Below are 18734 nucleotides of genomic sequence, written 5' to 3'. Positions count from 1 at the left end.
TGGAGGAGTGGGGGGGCTTGGGGATACTCCCCCACAAACCTTTGCCAGCAAGAGGCCATGACTCACCCCAACCCCAAATCCTGCATTCTGGTGGGAGGTGGCAACGCCTCCTTCCAGCTCTCCAAACCTGAGAGGGACATGCATGACCAGACAGGGCAGGACACAGGCCCCCAGCTCCAGTAATGGCAGTCCCCAACACCGGCCTCTGCCCAGGTCACAGCCCCAGCCCCCAGCCCAGGGCAGCAGAGGTCTCTCCTCCTCCTTGGTCCTCAGCGATGGATGGAGCCCTCCACACCAGGCAAAACAGAGGCAAAGTCAGAAGCAGCGGCAGTGGCGGGGCAGGAGCAGGCACCGTGACTGGCGGCACCGGGCCCAGGGCTCTCCCGAAGTCAGGCAAGCTGTCTGTCCGTGCAGCTCTGGGGCTAGCCACTAGGTGGGCGTAGTCGGCTGTGATACAGGTACTTGGACACCCTTCTGTCCTGATGCTGGGGGTGAAGGGGGACAGGAGACTGAGTCATCAGGGACAGAACTAAGAGACCAAGGAAACCTGGGAAGAAGGGGAGATGACCAGAAGAGATGGGGCTCATGCTGGGGATACCAGGAGAGTGAACTGTCTAGGGATGGTAGGCAAAGATGGGGAAAAATGAGTGACAGGATCCAGTGAGACTGATGAGGCGGCTTGAGGCCCAGGGAGGTACACGGAAGAGGAAGGACCTGAGGGAGGGGACACTGGGAGGCCGGTACCTAGCTGATACTTGTCTTTGGCTGCTGCTCGCTCCTTGGCATCAAAATACCAGACAGTGATGGCGTACCTGGAGACCAGAGCAGCCCCAGAGGGTGGTTAGAGATCACTTTTCCTCAATTCCAGCCACTATATCCACCCCGAGCCGCCCCCTCTGGGCACTCCATCACTTCCTAGTCACTTCAGGGGTCTGACAAGACTTTGCTGGCACAGGGGGAGCACCTGGGCACATTCCCGGAAGTGTGGACCATACCTGGTGGCATAGGCTGGTTTCACCTCATGGGGGTTCCGCCGATCAGACCAGAAAATGAGCAGCCGGTCAAAGAGTGGCTCAATGTTGGCTACCACGGGACGGCCCTCAGGGAATATCTGCAGCAGGCCGCCATGCACCTGAAGGCGGGCCAGAGGATGAGGCAGGCTGGGAGTCCTGCCTAGAGCCCCTGCCTTGCACTGCCGGCCCCCAGGAGCCCACCAGGGGGCATAATAACTTCACACATCACTCCCTCCCACCACTCAGGCTCTCAAAATGAATGACAACGCAGAGTCTGCATCACCATGGAGATGGGCAGGAAGCTACTTAAGAAGACAGGAAATGGGGCGGGGGAAGTGCTGGTTAGGCGGGGGGCTGGGCAGACAGCACCATTCCCCAAAGAGGGGGAACTGCCGCCGCACAGTCAGCTGAAGAGGAGGTCCCATTTCCCAGAAAGAGCCATTGGGCACATTCCACCGCCCCCCTCCCGTGGGTTGGGAAGAGGAAGGGGACAATGCTAGAAGCTGAGCTGGGAAAGGAAAATGCAATGGACGCACGCCACCCCACCCCCAACATCCTACCTTGACATCCCAGTTCTGATTCAGGTAATAGATGCAGGTGATGCAGCGCCCATCGCCATGGGGATTGTCAACGTGTCTCACGTACCCCAGCCCGTTACCTGGGTAACATGCCACCATGGCCTGGCAGAGACGGATGGAGAGCGTTTACTGAGGCTAAGTGGCAGGGACGTTAGATAAGCAGCCTTCACCTCCTCTTTCCCACCCCTCTCAGCCCCTCATCTTTCCTCAGGTGTCCTGGGCTCCAAGGGTTCCAGCACCCAGACTTTCTCCTTTTCTCCTTTTTCAGCCAAGCCTCCATCCACAAGAAACCTCAGCCCCTGGGCCTCAACAGCCCAACACACACACACACCTCACGCCCCTACCCCCCGCGTCTGGTGCCAACATGCAGCTCAGTGAGCAACTGAGGGCTTGGTTTTTTAAAGATAACCTGACCCCATGTCAGACATTTCACTAGGATAAAAGCAATTTAAACATTTCCTGGTGTGCAGGGATGTGGCCTCACAGCCCCACACCAGGAGTTTTCTCCTTGAGCTGTAGAGTTGGAATGACCTGGGACACTGATACCGAGGCCCACCTCAGAGGTTCTGATGTACTTGGTCTCAGGTGGAGCCTGGAATTTTTAAAGGTTCCCCAGGTAATCCTAACGTGCAGCAATGTTGAGAACCACTAACCTTACTATAAAGAATACCCGCTAAATAATCTGTCTCCTACACAACTGAACAGGTACCAAAATCCAGAATGTGACCAGAACCTGAGATCTAATCCCAACTCCAAGGAAAACCTGCCAAGTAGTCTTGGACAGTCTCATCACCTGAATGGGCCTCAAAACGCCTCATCTGTAAAATGGGGCTAATGAAGACCTTCGGTTTACAGCAGTAGCATGAACCCCTCCGAGAACATGACTTTGGAGGCTCCTGACCCCCACAGATCTGAGTCAGACCTTGTTCCAGGTCTCGGCTTCTGTGTGCACAGGTCTAGCCCCAGGGTTCTCGCCTCCTCTCCTGGATAGCTGCCACTGCCCTAGGCAGCCCTGGCCATTCTGAGTCCTGGGCCTAGCCACTCTGGGCCTGTTTCTCATCAGGTACCCAGCAAAGTGATGGGTGTGATGTGAGGAAAAGGGCCCAGGTGTTCCTGCAGACCTATCTCCTGGGTTCAAGTCTCAGTGCTGCAACATAAGCTGTGATGTCTGGCAGATGACGGAACTTCCCCATCTCCAGTTCCTCATCCACGAAATGGAGCTGACAACTACTGTTTTGGAGATTTTGCCGGTTTTGCTCGAGGGTGGGGTGGGGAAAGGGGTCCAGTGCTGCAACCTCTTCCCGCACAACCCACCCCCACGGCAGCCCGAGGCCCTTTACTCCAGCTCAGCACTGCTCAAACCCCTTCAAGCTCCTCGCTGCATCCCAAGAGAACAAACTCCTGACCACAGCCTCCAAGGCCACTAGCCTCATACACCATCTCCAGCCTCGAAATCCTCCTCACTCTTCTCTGACCAGGCCAAGCTCATCCTCAAGGCCTCTGCACCTGCCTGAACGCTCTTCCACTCGTCCCCCTTGTTATTCAGGTCTCAGGGCCAGGAGCACCTCGAGTCCTCTAGCTGAAGGCACCTGGGCTGATTTCCCATTCCATCCCTCTCAGTGCAAAATCAGCACAGGTACCTGTTTACCTAGTACTGGCCGCCAGGGCCAGGCCTGTCTCCCTAGTGCCAAGGAGGGAGCTGCTAATTAAAAGCGCTCCTCTGGGTCTCAGGGCCTCCATTCCATCCTTCCCGTGCACCCTCACAGGGTCTCCCACCACGCAGGCAGGGACACACTCTGCAGTCTGTCAGGGAATGGGACTCCTGTGTGTGTGAAGGTAGGCACAGGAACAGGCCCTTTAAGGCCCCCCTCCCCCCACATATACTCACCTGGGAGTGGGGCTGGGGGTGGCATCCTCCGGCCCCCGAGAAGCATCTACTTCCTGCCCCCACAAGGGAAGGGACAACAACCAGAGTAACACGGAAACTTGCTCCTCACACTTCCATCTCCAGGAAGGGGCAGCTAGGACCACTGTGCATGCACACCCCACCCCCGCAATCAGAACCCCAGGTCTCAGCCGACAGCAGCAGGCCCCACCTCCAAACTGCTCCTAAAGGGGCCTCCCGGGGTCACCTATGGTAGCCCTTGATGCCAATGGGAGCCAGTTCCCTCCCACCTGCAGGCCCGCTGAGCAGAGGATCTAGGGAGACGAGGAAGGCAAGAGCACAGGAGCGGCACTCGGGACCAGCCCAAACCACACTGGTGATCTGAGGCCCCCCCAGCTACCGGGACCACCCCACACTGTCTTACTCCAGCGCTTGGGGAGGGAGCCCAGATGTTGCCCTCTGAAGGCGAGGAAGCCTGCAGTTGCTGCCTCACGGGGGCAGGGAGGGTCTGAGAGGAACTCCAGTGGCTGGGTTGGCTCTTCCCCTCCCTTCTTAGTCCAGCCAGGCTTGTTCTTACCTCCCAAGGCTAAAAACTCTCAACACCCACCCCACCACCCCTCCAGGGCCTGCTCCCAACCACATCCAAGGCACCAAAGGAAAAGAGATCTGCGCCCTCTCCCCTCCCCTCCTGAAATGGCCACAGCCTAGCTGGGGAGTTAACCTGGTTTTCCTATCCTGTGGATGAGCAAACAGAGGCTCAGAGAAGCATCCTGCCCTTGGCCACTCAACTCTTGTGGTCTCCCCACCAACCTCCCTCCTGTGAGGATGGGTGACCCTGGGGAGATGGGGCTCAACACCTTGTGGCTAGGGAGATTCCCACTGATCTCTCCTGCCACTGGGAGGGGCCGCCTCTGGCCCTCCAGCTACCAAAGTAACAGGAGGGAGAGGGAAGCAGGACAAGTTCCAGCTGGGGCGGGGAAGCCAGTATGGCTTCGGCCCGGGGGAGCCCTAGTCCCCGAGCCAGCTCCAGCCTGAGACGGAAGCTGCAGAGACAGAACCCAAGACAGGATCTGAGGGAGGAGGGAGAGGACATCAGGAGCACAGCCTCATGCCTGCAGGGCAAAACACAGTCTGTGCCATCAGCCAGGTATCACTGGTGCTGTGCAGTGGGCACTCCCTACCGGGCCTTGTCCTAACACCGCCAAACCCTGGACTCAAAGCCAGGATCCTCACACCCCTCCATGAGGAGAATTAACATGTCAGCAGGCCAAAAGGCCCTACGGACTACTGTCTTGTGCAGGCTCCTAACCCCAGGTTCCTGAATGGGCAGCTGCAGGCCCAGAAGGCCCTGATCACTGACCATAAACTCCAATCAAATGAGCATTTTTTTAAGACAGGGTCTGTGGTTTCTGGCAGATTCTTAAACAGGCCCAGGTTCCAAAAAAAAAGATAACTGCTACTCTAAAACAAGAGAAAGAGACCAAGAAAAGATACAACGGCAGAGGATCAAGGAAACAGACCAGAGCCAGACAAGGATAAAGTGATGGAGAGACAGAACAGACAGGATGGAGGACAGGGTCTAGGATGGGGAGGGATGGGAAAGATGGGGACATAACCTCCACCTGGGCCAGCACACAGACACCCCCAGAAAGCCGTCCACGATGCAAATGCCACAGTATGGCATGCAGTGCACAATGCAGCCCAGCACCAAGCAAAGTGGGCAGTGCCTCCTCCCTCAGCCCGGCACTGGCCTCACCACTGCCCCCCTCCCCGTTCCACCTTCTGGTTCTCCTACCCAGGAGACAGAACAGACAGACCAAAGACAGGCAATGGACAGGATGGACTAGACATACCCAAGTACATGAAAAAATAAGGGAACAGGGAAGAACAAAGACAGGGGCAGACAGACAGGTACAGACGGCAGAGGCAGAAACCCGTGCCTGTCTACACTGAACATTCTTGGTCTAGGATCCAGGAACAGACATCAGGTGGCTGTGAACCCCACCATGGCCCATGCACAGATGTGGGACTATGACTGTCGGCACCTCTCCTCAGGTTCTTCAAGAGGATCCCTGGCAAGGTCAAGAACCATGGTGACTACGGGCCAAACCCACGGTTTACAGGTACACAAACTAAGGCCACAGGGAGTGAGAGCCCAAAGTGAGCTCCAACAGTCCCTGCGCCAGAGCTGCCGGAACTCTTTTGTGACCCCAGAAGCCTATCTCCAAACCCACTAGTGCTCAGAACACTAGGCATCCAACAAGTGCTGGGCAGCCCCCCACCCCACCACCCGGTCCCTGCAGCCTCACCTTGGTGCGCCCATTGATGACGTAGCTGCCCAGCCTCCCAGCACAGTGGCGGATTACAGCATCCACGTGGGCCATGAGGGCACCGATGCTTCGGCAGCCTGGCTCATGGCCTTCCACCCAGGCAATCTGGTCCCCACGGATGCTGCGTGGCGGGATAGCCCGCTGGCTCACTAGCTGCCCATCACGCAGGCGCCCGCCCCGCTTCAGGGCCTCCACCTCTGCCAGCACTCGGCCACCCAGCGCCGCCCCCAGGAAGCTGTCCTTGACGCAGATGCCATAGTACCGCATGCAGGGCACAATATAGTCCAGGGCCAGGCGCTCAGGTGCAGCGGGCAGCACCTCCTCCCTCAGCCCGGCGCTGGCCTCACCACTGCCACTGCTGCAGCCCTCCCCCTCTGTCTCTGCCTCCTGGTTCTCCTGCCTGGCCCAGGGCCTCTTGCTGGGCGCGGGGGCATCCCCACCATCCTCTGCCCATTTCCGTTTGGGGGCCTCGGGCCGGGCGCCCTGGGCTGCCAGTCGCTGGCACCCCTTGGTGACCAGTGCTGCAGCACCCTCACTCTGCAGCGGCCGCAGCTCGCCGCCATCCTGCCCACCGAAGCCCTCCCGCAGGGGGCTGGCTGTGGTGGAAGTAGCTGTAGCTCTGGGGGTCCCACTCCCCGCCGAGGCCTCACCAGGCCCTCCTGGACGGTGGTAGGAGGACAGCAGGGGACAGGGCAGGTAACTCTCCACCCCCATCCTGGCCCTGCTAGGCTCCAAGGGCTCTGACACCGAACCCGGCAACTGAGGGAGAGCCTGACTCAGGGGCTGCGGCTGGCACGGGCTGTCCATGGCAGCAGTGTCTTCATCCCCCGGGCATGGAGGGCACGGCCCAGGCCCATGGTGCCACCCTCCTCCACCTCCTCCTCCTCCACTTGATGCAGCCGGGGGCCGGGGCGGCTGGGCCTGGCGTGGGGCAGGATGAGGCAGGGCAGATGGCAGAGACTTTTCTTGTGCCCTGGGGGTGCTTGCTGGTCCCCAAGTCCTCTGCTGTCCCTAGGGGCTTGGGAAGGGACCTGTCAAGGTGGCTGGAGAGAGAAACAGAGAGAGAGAGAGAGAGAGAGAAAGGAATGTGAGAAGAGCTACAGGGAAGAGGGCTGGGCGAGGGTGGGGAGTGGCAGGGGCAGTAGATAGTTAGACTTAGCTACTAAGACCCCAAAACCTGAGGCCACGTGGGGAAAAAGACTCTGGGACTTGGGTGGAATCACTAAGAGACAAGTGGCAATGAGGGGGCAGCTGGAGGGGTGAGACTGGGTAGCTGATCCACATGCAGAGGACTGCAGTGGGAGCTGTGGGCGAGAGACACCCCCAGACAGACACAGACCCACAGACAGAAAAGAAGGAGGGGACTTTAAGTAGAAAAGGATGCCGGTGTGGGAAGTAGGAGAGTTAGAAACAAACAGACTGGGGGTGGGGGTGGGGGCGAGAGGGGAGATCTGCCTGGAAGACACAGAGGGAATGTGGGGATCTACAGACCGTGGAAACTGGGGGGTCCAGAGACAGAAACACACACCGGAGAAGAGCAGGGAGGGTGGGCCTGAGACAGCCGGGCAGAACCCAGCCCAACAGGAGGAAGCCCGTTAGGGGCTGACACACACCCAGACGGAAGGGAGGTCCTGAGACAGACAGACGGAAGGGACCCGTGGGAGCAGGGTCCACAGCGACAGAGGGAAGGGTGGAGAAGGGCTCATGCACTCGGGGAAAGGACGACGGAAAAAGCGCCCCCCTCCCAAGTCCCTTCGGTGCGGGTCCTGGGGCCCCTCGGGGCACAGCAGGAGACGAAGACAAGGCCTAAGGGCCGCTGGAACCCCGTGTCCCCACCCCTCCCCTCCCCCTCCGCCCGCTCCCTGCTCCCCCCCCAACCCCCCCAACGGCCGGCGCTTAACATGCCCGGCGCGCGTTCCCTCCCCCACGCCCCACCCCCCCTCCCCTCCCCAGGGTCGCCAGGCTTCGCCACAGAGTGCTGGGCGCGCGCCCCCGCACCCCGCCCGGCTCGCGCCGGCGCCCGGCCTCAAGCGCCTTCTCCGCCCCGCTCCATGCCCTCCCCACGGTCTCCTCACCGAGGTTTTTCCTCCGGCCCCGGCGCCGCCGTTTGTGCCAGCCGCCCTGCGCCGCACAGCGCGCCATACCCCGCCCCCACCACCCGCGACGCTCCGCCCCCGCCTCGCCCGGTGGGCACGTGACCGCATCCGGGCGTAGGAGACGGGGCTTGCGCAGGCGCGAGCCGCGCGGGGCGGGGCGAGGAAATTCAGAACACCCTCTCCCTCGAGAAAGGGGAAACGGATCAGTCGCCGACACAAGGTTTTTATGCACTCTCCGCTCCGCCCCTTCTGCGCGAGAGGAGGAACGCAGTTAGGAAGGGCTGGATCCGGTGGGGGAGTTTCGGCACATATTATGCCAAGCGAGTGGGAGGGGCATGCAAATAATCCTATTTACATAGACAGGACCGCCCCCTTGGAGCCGAGAACGCGGCGGAACGATGAGTAGCAGGGTAGGGGAGGCATACAGATCATCGGTATTATTTACATGGACAGCTCCGCCTTCTCACAGCCCAAGAATAGGAATATTGAGAAACGTCTGAGCAATTAGTTGGGAAATGTATGTAAATTTGCACGACAGTAACTAATTTACATAAGGACTTTTTATAACGGAGGAAAAGAAGAGCGGAACGTCCTTGAGAGAAGGGAAGAAGAACAAGAAGGGACGTGCAAACATTCTGACTCGCTCCACCCTGCCCCATCGGGACAAGTGTGTGGCACCCGAATAAAACAACCTAGGAAAGCTACTCAGAGAAGACATTTGCATGACAGCCTCGAGTCTCTGGACGACCTGACCTGGGAGGACTATGCAGATGAGGTCATTTAAATGCCCCACCCCCTCCGCCAGCACCCAGGCTGAGCAGGGACTCAGGCCTCCCGTGAGGGTGGTTTAAGGCCAAACTGGGGTTGGGAGAGCAGTTGGGAGTGTCCTCAGTGGGCTGCACCTGTCCCTGGCAGAGCATGTGCGGGTGTCAGAGGTTCACCTGGACACAGGAGGCAACACACTGATCTCAAATATGCACAGGAGTCCCGGTGACACAAAAGCCCACACAGTCTTCAGGGGCACACACAGGGTTCATGGTCACACACAAGTGTATCAAAGGAGTCAAATTCACAGCAAAACACACACAGACCTCAGGGGCACACAAACACAGTCACACACCAAATAGACACTGCCTCAGACTTTCAGGCATCAGACATGCATAGCTATCACCCACCGGGCCCAGACCCAGGGCTCAACTACAGGCCTGAATTCTCATTCCCTAGCTTTGGTGTCCCAAACAACGCCAGTCTTACAGACACAATCACCAAGGACACAGAGTAGTCATAAGCAACAGTGTCACACACACAAGCAGCACACATTCCTACGGATCCCATCACACCCATTGCAAACACAGGAACATTAGTGTTACGTTACGTATGTGGGCAAACTCCCTCTACAACATACATCTGAGCCATGGAGTCATGGTGGACCCCCGTACCATGTCCAACCCAAAAACATGGCCCCCAAACACCGTCAGTGACCTCTTTTCCCCCCCATCCCCACCACCCCAAAATGACAGAGGCTATGACACAGGTGTAAACAATGCTTTATGGGGGTGGGGTGGGGACGGGACAGGCCTCCAGGTAAGGTAATAAATAACACGTACTCGCAGTGGCAGGGCCAGGGGAGCTGAGGCCAAATGGCCCTGGTCTCGGGCTTTGGAAACTCTTTGAGTATAGTTAGGGGTTCAGGGGGAAGAGGGGTTAGCCAAGACAGAGGAAGCAGCAGCAGGTACGGATTCCCCCTTCCCCCATGGCTCAGTCTTGCCCCTCAGCCAGGCCCCACCAGGCCAGGGAAGGGGGACAGGTGGCGGGGCAGCTTCTCTGGGGCCAGGTCAAGGTAAGGGGCTCAGTCTCCCAGGGCCTGGGTCTGGGCCCCAGCCAGAAGGACAGGGCTGGTCCTGGAGAACGGGTGAGCTGAAAGAAAAGTGTGCCATGAACTGGAGGGATCTTGGGTTTGTCGGCTGGTGTCTCTGTCTCATTTCTGGGTATCTTCCTGCCCACCTAACTGTGCCTGTCTGTCCATACTTTTCTCTTTCTCCCAAAGTTTCTACATTGTCTGACTTTCTGTTTCTTGTCTGCAGGTACTGTGGGGCTCTAGAGCTGAGGGCACGTGCAACTCCCTGTTTACTTGCCTTAGAGAGCTGTCTCCTTGAGTCTGTAGAGGGGCATCGCAGTGTCTACATTCTGTGTCCCCACCTTTGCACCTCTGTGTTCCTCTATGTTCCTGGATCATCCAGGCTCTAGGTCTCATTCCCGTGTTTTCCAAACCGAGGAGACACATCACTTCCTGTTTTGTAGTTATCTGCAGATAGCATTACCTGGGAGCTTCTAGAAATCCCCAGATCACTTCAGAATCTCTGGGGTAAGGCCTGGGCATCAGTATCTTTTAAAGCTCTCCAGGTGATTCCAATGTGTACAACTGCATTAGTGGGTTGGGAAATCAGTTTGGTGGGCCTTGAGCAATTGTTGTAACAGAATAAAATAGAAAATACCATAAAAATTAAAATGTTAACATATTAAAAAAAAAAGAAAAGAAAGAAACTTTCAGAGTGCTTCAAATGTTGGTCCATAGAGACAGAAAGCAGATGGGTGGGGGCCAGACTCTGGGGAGAATGGAGAATGAATGCTTAAAGGGTATGGGGTTTCCTTTTAAGGGTGATGAAAATGCTTTGAAACTCGACAGAGGTGGTGGTTGCATAACCTTGCGAATGTACTAAATGCCACTGAATTGTACGCTTTAAAATGGCTAAATTTGTTGTGTGAATTTCACCTCAATTTTAAGAGAAAGAATATTAATACAAGAACGTGTTTTAGTTTTATACGTGTGTGACTGTATTAGATCAACAAATAAAGTATATTTCCTCCTGTAGAGTGCAATCAACAGAGTTTGAAAATGCAGTCTTACTACATTTGATTCACTGAGGGAACACCCTGAAACAGACTCAAAACTAAGCTCTGAGGCGAAGAGTACACACCCATCTGATTCTACATAGCCCAGAGTCTTTAAAATGGACACGAAGAAGAAAAATAATAAACAGGCCTCGTTTATCAAGTCTTAGTTTACTGACTGTCAGGCCCTGTTCTAAGCATTTTAGTTTACTGACTGTCAGGCCCTGTTCTAAGCACTTTACATGAATTAACTTAATCTTCTCCACACTCACATTGAGGTGGGTTCTATCATTAGCGCCATTTACAGATGAGGAAACCAAGGCCCAGAGAGGTTAAATAATTTGCCCAGAGCTATGAAGTGACAGAGTTGGAGTATACATGCAGGCAGCCCAGCTCTGGAGTCTGTGATCTATCACCTTCTCAGATGGGTCGGACAAACACCATACAGATAACAATGATCAGCTCTGTCAGTTGAACGCTTTGCAAAGGAGGGGCAGTTGTGAGACTGCCCATCTAGAGGGAGTGACCCCATTTGGGAAGCCTATGAAGTTCCCTGCAGGAAGAGGCATTTTATTAGAGACCTGATGATGAATGGGAGTTGGTGCCAGAAGGGAGCACAGGCACAGCAGATGCAAAGGCCTGGAAGGAAAAGAGCCCTGCCCAAAGAGCTCATCCTTGACTCCTCTCTCACATTCCATATCCATTCATCAGGAAATTATGTTGGGTCTGCTCTCTAAGTACATATATCCAAAGTCTAAACACTTTGCTCCACAGCCATCCTGGAGCTGCCAGTGGCTGTGGGGTGGAGGGTTGGGTGGGCATGAAGCACAGAGACAAGAATTGTCAAGACATACACAACCGCAGAGAGGTGGGGCTAGGACCAAATCCTGTAGGAACTTTCAAGCCTGTCAAGGACTTTGGACCAAGCACAGGGGAACAAGCATGGCTTCCTGGAGGAGGGGGAGAGGTTACCCGAAAAGAGAGGGAAGGAATCAGATTTGTGCTTTAGGAAGACCCAGTGACTACATGAAGAGGGGACAAGCCTGGAGACAGATCAGGGAGGGTACAAATCTATTCACTTCGCAACCCCTCCTCCGCCCCCACTTTGATCCTGTCCACCATCATCTCTCACCTTGGCTTTGGAGTGGCCTACTCACTGGTCTCCAGGCAACCACCCCTGCCCCCTTCAGTCTGTCCTCTATATGCAGCCAGAGGGGCCCTGTGAACACCTGAATCAGATCTTGTCCCTTCTCTGCTCGGCGCCCTCCTATAGCTCTCATCCCACCCAGCGTATAGCCAGAGTCCTTCCTGTGGCTCACAATGCCCTAATTCATTGCTTCCTCCCACCCCAACCTCATCTCCAGCTCACCTATTCCCCGGCACGCACGCACACATACTCCACTCCAGCCACACTGGCCTCCTTGGACTTCCTCACCCAGGGGAGGAGGCAGGGCCCTACCTCAGGGCTTTGTACTGGCTGTTCTCTCTGCTTAGAACACTCTTCCCCCAGGTCCCCACATGACCCCTCCCTCAGCTCCTTCAGGTCTTTGCTCAAATGTCACCTTCTCAGTGAGGCCTCCGCTCATCATCCTATTTAACACTCCACTCCTCCGCCGCCCCTCCCTCCTCGATTCTTCTCCATAGCTCTTATCGCCCTACCTACTATACAATTGGCTTGTGTATCTTGTTTATTGTCCATCTCCTCCACGAAGGCAGGGATTTTTGTCTGTTTTCCCCACTGTTATAGCCCCAGTGCTGGGAACAGGGCCTGGCGCTGAGGAGGCACTCAACAAACATTTGATGAATTATGAATGGGAGGGCCAGAGATGCAGGGCAGAGAGCTGGCGGTGGGATGGGAAGGACGGGTGGTTTCCCAGGGCCGGGAAGATGGCCCCTTTAACTCAAGTGTTCTTGTGTCTTTCTTCCTCACTGTTTCTCTTGCCATCTCTCCTTTTCTGTGTCTCTGTCTCTGCTCCGTACTCTCCTTTGTCAGGAGACCAGCCCTGCAGCCCGAGTCCCCAGTATCCCACCTGGCTCTGCAGGTCTCAGCAGCCGCAGGGCTGAGGGGCCACGGCCTGGGCACTCCGAGGCTGCCGCAGCTGGCGAAGGGAGGCGTCACCATATTGAATGCCGGAGCCCATCCTCTCGGGGTCAAGCTCACCTGGGGGGAGCAGAGAGGTGAGGACTGGTCCCTTGGAGTCCTCTGGACCCTGCCTTCCACTCCCACTCCGGGCAGTTGGGGGCCTCACCTGAGTCGATCTTGTTCAGAATGGTGCGGGCACACTTCAGGAAAGCCTCCTCCACGTTCTCACCCGTGAGAGCACTAGTTTCCAGGAACATTAGCTCTGGGGGGGCAGACACTCGGAAGGTCAGGGTCTCAGTCAGTCCCCATCCTCCACTCCGACTCTGACCTGCTGCCTCTCGTTCTGTTCCTCAAACGTTCCACCTTTGCCTTCAATCTGGGCCTCCGTACATGCTGTTCCTCTGCCATGAATGCCCCCTTCCCCAGGTACCCACCAAGCTCTTCCTTTAGAGCTCAGCTCACATCTCCTCCTCCAGGAAGTCCTCCTGACCTCCCAGGATGAGTCAGGTTCCTCCTCTGGGCTCCCACAGACCCCTGTGCCTCCCCACTCCCAGCCCTGACCTCTTCAGGCTGTCACTATCTGGAAATGGTCCTCCCCCTGCCCCCTGGACTGTGAGGCCATGACAGCTGGGTCCAGGGCTCTCTTCATCACTGTGTCCCCAGCACCATCTAGCACAGGCCCATCACAGACCAGCCACCAGTCATGTGACAGCCATCTCACAGTAAGTAAGAGCCAGGATTCAAATCCACATCTTTCTGATGGCAAATCCTCTAAACCTGCAGGTTACAAACTGAAGGAACAGGGACAGACCCTAGGCCGGCAGATTTTGGCCAACATGATGTTTTCAAATGAGTTTAGACCTGCTTACCTTTTGTTGTTGTTATATTCACTAGTTTGTTTTATTTTTTAGATTCCACATATAAGTGATACCAAACAGTATTTGTCTTTCTCTGTCTGACTTATTTCACCTAGCATAATGCCCTCCAAGTCCATCTATGTTGCTGCAAATGGCATTATTTCATTCTTTTTTACAGCTGACTAGTATTCCATTGTGTGTGTGTGTATGTGTATGTGTATATATATATATATATATATAATATATATATATATAATATATATATACCACATCTTGTTTATCCATTCCTCTGTTGATGGACACTTAGGTTGCTTCCATATCTTGGCAATTGTAAATAATGCTGCTATGAACATTGGGGTACGTGTACCTTTTCGAATTAGTGTTTTTGTTTTTTTCAGATCTATACTCAGGATTGGGATTGCTGGGTCACATGGTAGTTCAATTTTAGTTTTTTGAGAAACCTCCATACTGTTCTCCATAGTGGCTGCACCAATTTACATTCCCACCAACAGTGTAGGAGGGTTCCCTTTTCTCCACATCCTTGCCAACATTTGTTATTTGTAGTCTTTTTGATGATAGTATCCTTGCATACCTTTCGATGTGGCTGTCAGTCTCGTCTACTCCTGCTAACCTGGGATCTACCCTGTGCCCTCTCCTTTGCTCACAAAATGTACCTGTCCCCTAGGGCCATCAGAGTTTGCAGTCTCCACCTTATACCAATACCCTGTGCTGCCTCCCCACAGTGGTCAAAACCTTCTTAGCAGCCACCGTGAGTCAAGCACCCATCCATCCAGGCAGTGCTGAGAAGTCCCTATGGACCACATCCCTTACCCGTCATGCACTATGTGAAGCAGAAACGCTGTGATCCCAGCTTCCCAGATGAGGAGACTGAGGACCAGAGTGGTCACACAGCTCGCAATGTGGCAACACCCAGATTTGAACCCAGACCTCCAAATCTCCACATCCCCCTGCTGGGCAGAGCTACAGAGAGCCAGCAGGCCCATGGGCCCCACTGTATAGCCCCCCCGCCCAGCCCTCACCGTTCTCCTGGGCAAAGCGGGAGGCCTCCAGGAAAGTGACCTCACGCTCCAGGTCCAGGTCCTTCTTGTTGCCACAGAGAATGACCACGATATTGGGGCTGGCCAGCGTGCGGGCATCCGTCAGCCAGGCGGCCAGCGAGTTGTAGGTCTCCCGGCTGTGGAGAAGGGAGCCAGGAGGGAGGCGGACGCGGGTGGGGGGCAGCCCAGGCCCCACCCCGCCCCACTCCGTGCACCCACCTGGTGATGTCATACACCAGCAGGGCTCCAGCCGCCCCTCGGTAGTAACTCCGTGTCACCGACCTGTGGGGCCAGGGGGACCCAGTCACCCCCGAGGCTGGGGTGTGCCCCAGGACTGCCCCCCTCTGCGGAGAGAGACTGGTGGTTCGGAGGCCCCCCTTCACTGCTGGCCCATCCCCCTAAACCTGGCCGTGGTCTACAGTTTCTCCCACTTGCGGTCTCTCTGTTTCCCTCAATCTCTATCGCACTTAGCTGCCAGCCTCCGCCTCAGTCTCCCTACCTTTTTTTCATTTCTTAAAACATTTTCTGCTTCCCTGGTGGCACAGTGGTTGAGAGTCCGCCTGTTGATGCAGGGGACACAGGTTCGTGCCCCGGTCTGGGAAGATCCCACATGCCGCGGAGCGGCTGGGCCCGTGAGCCGTGGCCGCTGAGCCTGCGTGTCTGGAGCCTGTGCTCCGCAACGGGAGAGGCCACAACAGTGAGAGGCCCGCGTACCACAAAAAAAAAACAACAACTTTTTGGCCGTGCCATTTGGCCTGTGGGATCTTAGTTCCCTGACCAGGGATTGAACCTGGGGCCCCGGCAGTGAAAGCACTGAGTCCTAACTACTGGACGGCCAGGGAATTCCCTCTTCCTACCTTTGACTCTCTCTGTGTCCCTGTCTTTCTGCATCTCTTCATTGGTCTGTGCCTTTCTGTCTCTTGTGTGCATGTGTATCTTTAATTCTCTATTTCTCTCCATCTCTGTTGCTCTGGCTCTGTCATCCTCACCCTTTCCCATTCATTCATTCATTCAACATTTTCTGTCATCCCCCTTTCACCCAGTCCTAGCCAAGCACTACACAACTACAACCACTTGGCCCTCTCCCGCTCTGGTTGGGGGAGGCCCCCTTCCCAGAGTGGCCGACTGTCTGCTTCTCCCTGGAACAGGCTGGGTCCCTCTGGAACTCATGCAATCATGCTGCAAGCATTTATGGAGCACTTACTGCCAGCCCGGTGCACGTCGTACACCTATCTCCCCTCCACCCTCTCAGTCTCTACCTCTGTGCACCTCAAGCAGAGAACTCACACACAAATATTAACTCAGCAGCTACTCAGTGCTGCCCAGGAACCACGCTTCCCCATGGACTGGATTCCCTTGCTTCTCTCTCCCTGCTGTCTGTTTCTCAGACTCAGGGTTTCCATGTGTCTGTCACCTTTTCTGCAGAGATGTCCTGAAGACATACTGTGTGCTGAGTCCTACACATTTCTCTCTCCCCACAAAACATCCATTTCTCCATCTCTCTGGCCACCCCTGTCCCACTCTCCCTGTCTCTCACCTCTGTTTCTCTTTGAGTCTCCTTATCTCCCTTCTCTTTCTCTTCTCTCTCAGTCTGTCTCTCTTTCTCTCTCCCTTCTTGAGTGTTTGTATCTCTCTTTCAAGTTTCCTTTTCTGTTTTAGTCATTATCTGTCATTCTCTACCCCTCGCCCCACCCCAAGCATCTCCTTGTCTCCAGGCCTCGTTTCTCCCTGGGGAAAAGTCTCCGTCCCTCCAGCCACATGGGTCTATCCCACAGAGTCTCGTCTCGCTAGGGTCTGCCGTCCCTCCCTGGCCCTCTCACTCTTCATTATGCTTCCTTCTCAATCTCTTTTTCTCATTGTCTCTGCCGTCCTCTCTCCAAGACGCCTTCTTTCTTTGACTACATGGACCTGCTCATCACAGTCTCTTTCTCTCTCTCTCCCTCTACCTTGCCTGCCCTCTCAGCGTCTCCTTGCTCCTGTCATTATATTTCCAGGTAACTCTGCACACCTCTATCCCTCCTCTCTCCTCCCCTCTCCCCTACCTTCTCTCCATGGGGGCCCAGCCCACCTACCGAAACCGCTCCTGGCCGGCTGTGTCCCAAATCTGTAGCTTCACGGTCTTCCCACCCACGTTGACCACCCGAGATCCAAACTCCACGCCGATTGTGTGGTTGGAGTCCTGTTTGACTGGGAGTGGGAGGGGGAGAAGAGGCAGTGTGGGGGCTCAGAGGATTCCCTGTCCTCCAAGGCCTCCTCAGCCAGTACAAACCCATTCTCATTGCTGGGGTGACTGAGGCTCAAGGAGGACCTAGCAAAGAGCGTATACCAAGGTAAGGACCAGGCAGCCAGCACTGGAGTTGTACCTCTGGCCAGCCCTGCCCCTGCCCACCCCGGCAGCTGCCTACTTGCCCACACCATGGCCATGCCCACAGTTTAGTGCTCCCAGGACCACTGTCAGAAACTCACACTTATTCTCAATGAACTGATGAAGGAGACATGATTTGCCCGTTCCTGCACTGCCAATCACCAGGAATTTGAAGAGGAAGTCTGAGCAGATGGAGCCAAATTCAAGGAAACCCATGCAGAGAGAAAGATAGACATGAAAAGATGGAATCCAAAGAACATCACAATTATGGGGAGAGAACAGACACAGACAGATACAGAACAGTGAGTAACAACGGTAATGGATAATTCTTATATAGTGCTTACCACATATCAGGCACAGTTCTAAAGGTCTTTACTTACATCAACAACTCAACCCTCAGGAAAACTCTGTGAGGGAGATATACTAATAATTATCCCCATTTTCCAGATGAGGAAACTGAGGCCAGAAAGGTTAACTGACTTGTCCAAGATCCTACTGCCAGGTAGAGCTGGGATTCACCATTTCATCAAGGACTACAATCTTGCCCTTGACCCCCACAACTCAGCTCCTACCACTTTCTGATTCATTCACTCCACTCCAGCCTCTGGCCTTTAGTCTACTCCCTGAAGATGACAAGCTGGTTCCTACCTCAGGGTCTTTGCATAGTTCCCTCTGCTTTTCTCTGTTTCTTGAATGAATGCAGCTCCCTCTGACCCCTAAACCAGTGCTCCTTTTACCGCACCCTGTTCTCCTACTTCCTATCTATCCATCCATCCAGATTTTCCAATTCTCAGTCCCTCCATCCCTCCCTCAGCCCAAGGCCCTACCCCTATTCTCAAGCTTAAATTCCACCCCTTGCCATTAGCCCCACCGCCTAAAGGACAACTCACCCCCAACCGCATTCCAGACCTCTCCCTGAGTAATCCCAGAGCCCAGAGCATCCCTTCAGCGTCCCCCCAGCCCATCAAGGTTGATCCCTGCCATTCACGCAATCAGCCCCGCCCCATCCACTCAGGCTCCGCCCAGACACATTAAGGCTCACCCTTTCCCTCAAGACCTAACCATGATCCATCAGGACTGTTTCCCTCAAATCCCGCCCCAGATCTATTTCGCCCAGACACCAGACCCTCAGGCTCCGCCCAAACTGATTAAGCTCAGCCTCAGACCCACTAAGCCCCTCCCAGCATCAACTAGGCCCTGCCCCATAATAGCTGACCCCGCCCCCTGCTATATAAAGCCCCGCCCCATACCCACAGGCCGCATCCTTTCTGGGCCCAGACCCCAGACCCCAGCTTCCGCCCACCACGCTCACCGTAGGTCTCAGCCATGACTCGGTCGCGGCCGCTTAGGGCCGCAATATGGCGACACGGTCGCGCCTGCTCCTCGGCTGGCAGCCGCTCCACTCGGGCTGCAGCCCCGGCTTCTTCCTACTCCCCGGGCCGGCGCCGCCACTTCCGCCTCCACCCCCCTCCGGCGCGACCCGCTAATGCTGCGGGACACCAGGCCACGCTTTCCAAGACAAGGATTGGCGGACTCTGCAGGCAGTGGGCGGGACAAAAGCGCAGACTGGTGGGGAG

At 55.6% G+C, this 18734-nt stretch overlaps 2 protein-coding genes across 3 annotated transcripts; both read right to left on the bottom strand.

Moving 5' to 3' along the window:
• Positions 1-305: 305 nt before the first annotated feature.
• On the bottom strand, positions 306-8073 carry EGLN2 (egl-9 family hypoxia inducible factor 2). Of its 2 annotated transcripts, none has more exons than XM_082862075.1 (6): positions 7882-8073; positions 5786-6849; positions 1574-1693; positions 996-1132; positions 745-812; positions 306-547 (listed from the first exon to the last, which is right to left on the bottom strand). In XM_082862075.1, exons 2-6 carry the CDS (start codon positions 6611-6613, stop codon positions 423-425), a joined length of 1278 nt encoding a protein of 425 aa, XP_082718201.1. In that variant the 5' UTR covers positions 6614-6849; positions 7882-8073; the 3' UTR covers positions 306-422. The 2 variants fall into 2 exon arrangements, with proteins under 2 accessions (XP_082718201.1, XP_082718202.1); XM_082862076.1 differs by having other exon boundaries at positions 306-485.
• Positions 8074-9444: 1371 nt separating this feature from the next.
• RAB4B (RAB4B, member RAS oncogene family) lies at positions 9445-18614 on the bottom strand. The gene is made up of 8 exons (XM_082862703.1): positions 18470-18614; positions 17259-17339; positions 16865-16979; positions 15012-15074; positions 14775-14929; positions 13044-13139; positions 12825-12955; positions 9445-9819 (listed from the first exon to the last, which is right to left on the bottom strand). Exons 1-7 carry the CDS (start codon positions 18483-18485, stop codon positions 12840-12842), a joined length of 642 nt encoding a protein of 213 aa, XP_082718829.1. The 5' UTR covers positions 18486-18614; the 3' UTR covers positions 9445-9819; positions 12825-12839.
• Positions 18615-18734: the final 120 nt, after the last annotated feature.

Source organism: Leucopleurus acutus (assembly GCF_964270905.1).
Source record: "Leucopleurus acutus genome assembly, chromosome: 20".
In the NCBI taxonomy this organism is placed as follows: Eukaryota; Metazoa; Chordata; class Mammalia; order Artiodactyla; family Delphinidae; genus Leucopleurus; species Leucopleurus acutus.
This window is presented reverse-complemented; position numbering and strand designations above follow the sequence as displayed.

Coding starts and splice junctions, on each gene's coding strand:
- EGLN2 (XM_082862075.1), bottom strand. CDS start 6,613: ATGGACAGCCCGTGCCAGCCGCAGCCCCTGAGTCAGGCTCTCCCTCAG. Junction 1,133..1,573: donor ATCAGAACTGGGATGTCAAG/GTAGGATGTTGG, acceptor GCCCGCCTTCAG/GTGCATGGCGGCCTGCTGCA. Junction 548..744: donor CAAAGACAAGTATCAGCTAG/GTACCGGCCTCC, acceptor CCTTCTTCCCAG/GTTTCCTTGGTCTCTTAGTT.
- RAB4B (XM_082862703.1), bottom strand. Junction 15,075..16,864: donor GCCGGCCAGGAGCGGTTTCG/GTAGGTGGGCTG, acceptor CTGGCCCCACAG/GTCGGTGACACGGAGTTACT. Junction 13,140..14,774: donor CCGCTTTGCCCAGGAGAACG/GTGAGGGCTGGG, acceptor CTGCCCCCCCAG/AGCTAATGTTCCTGGAAACT.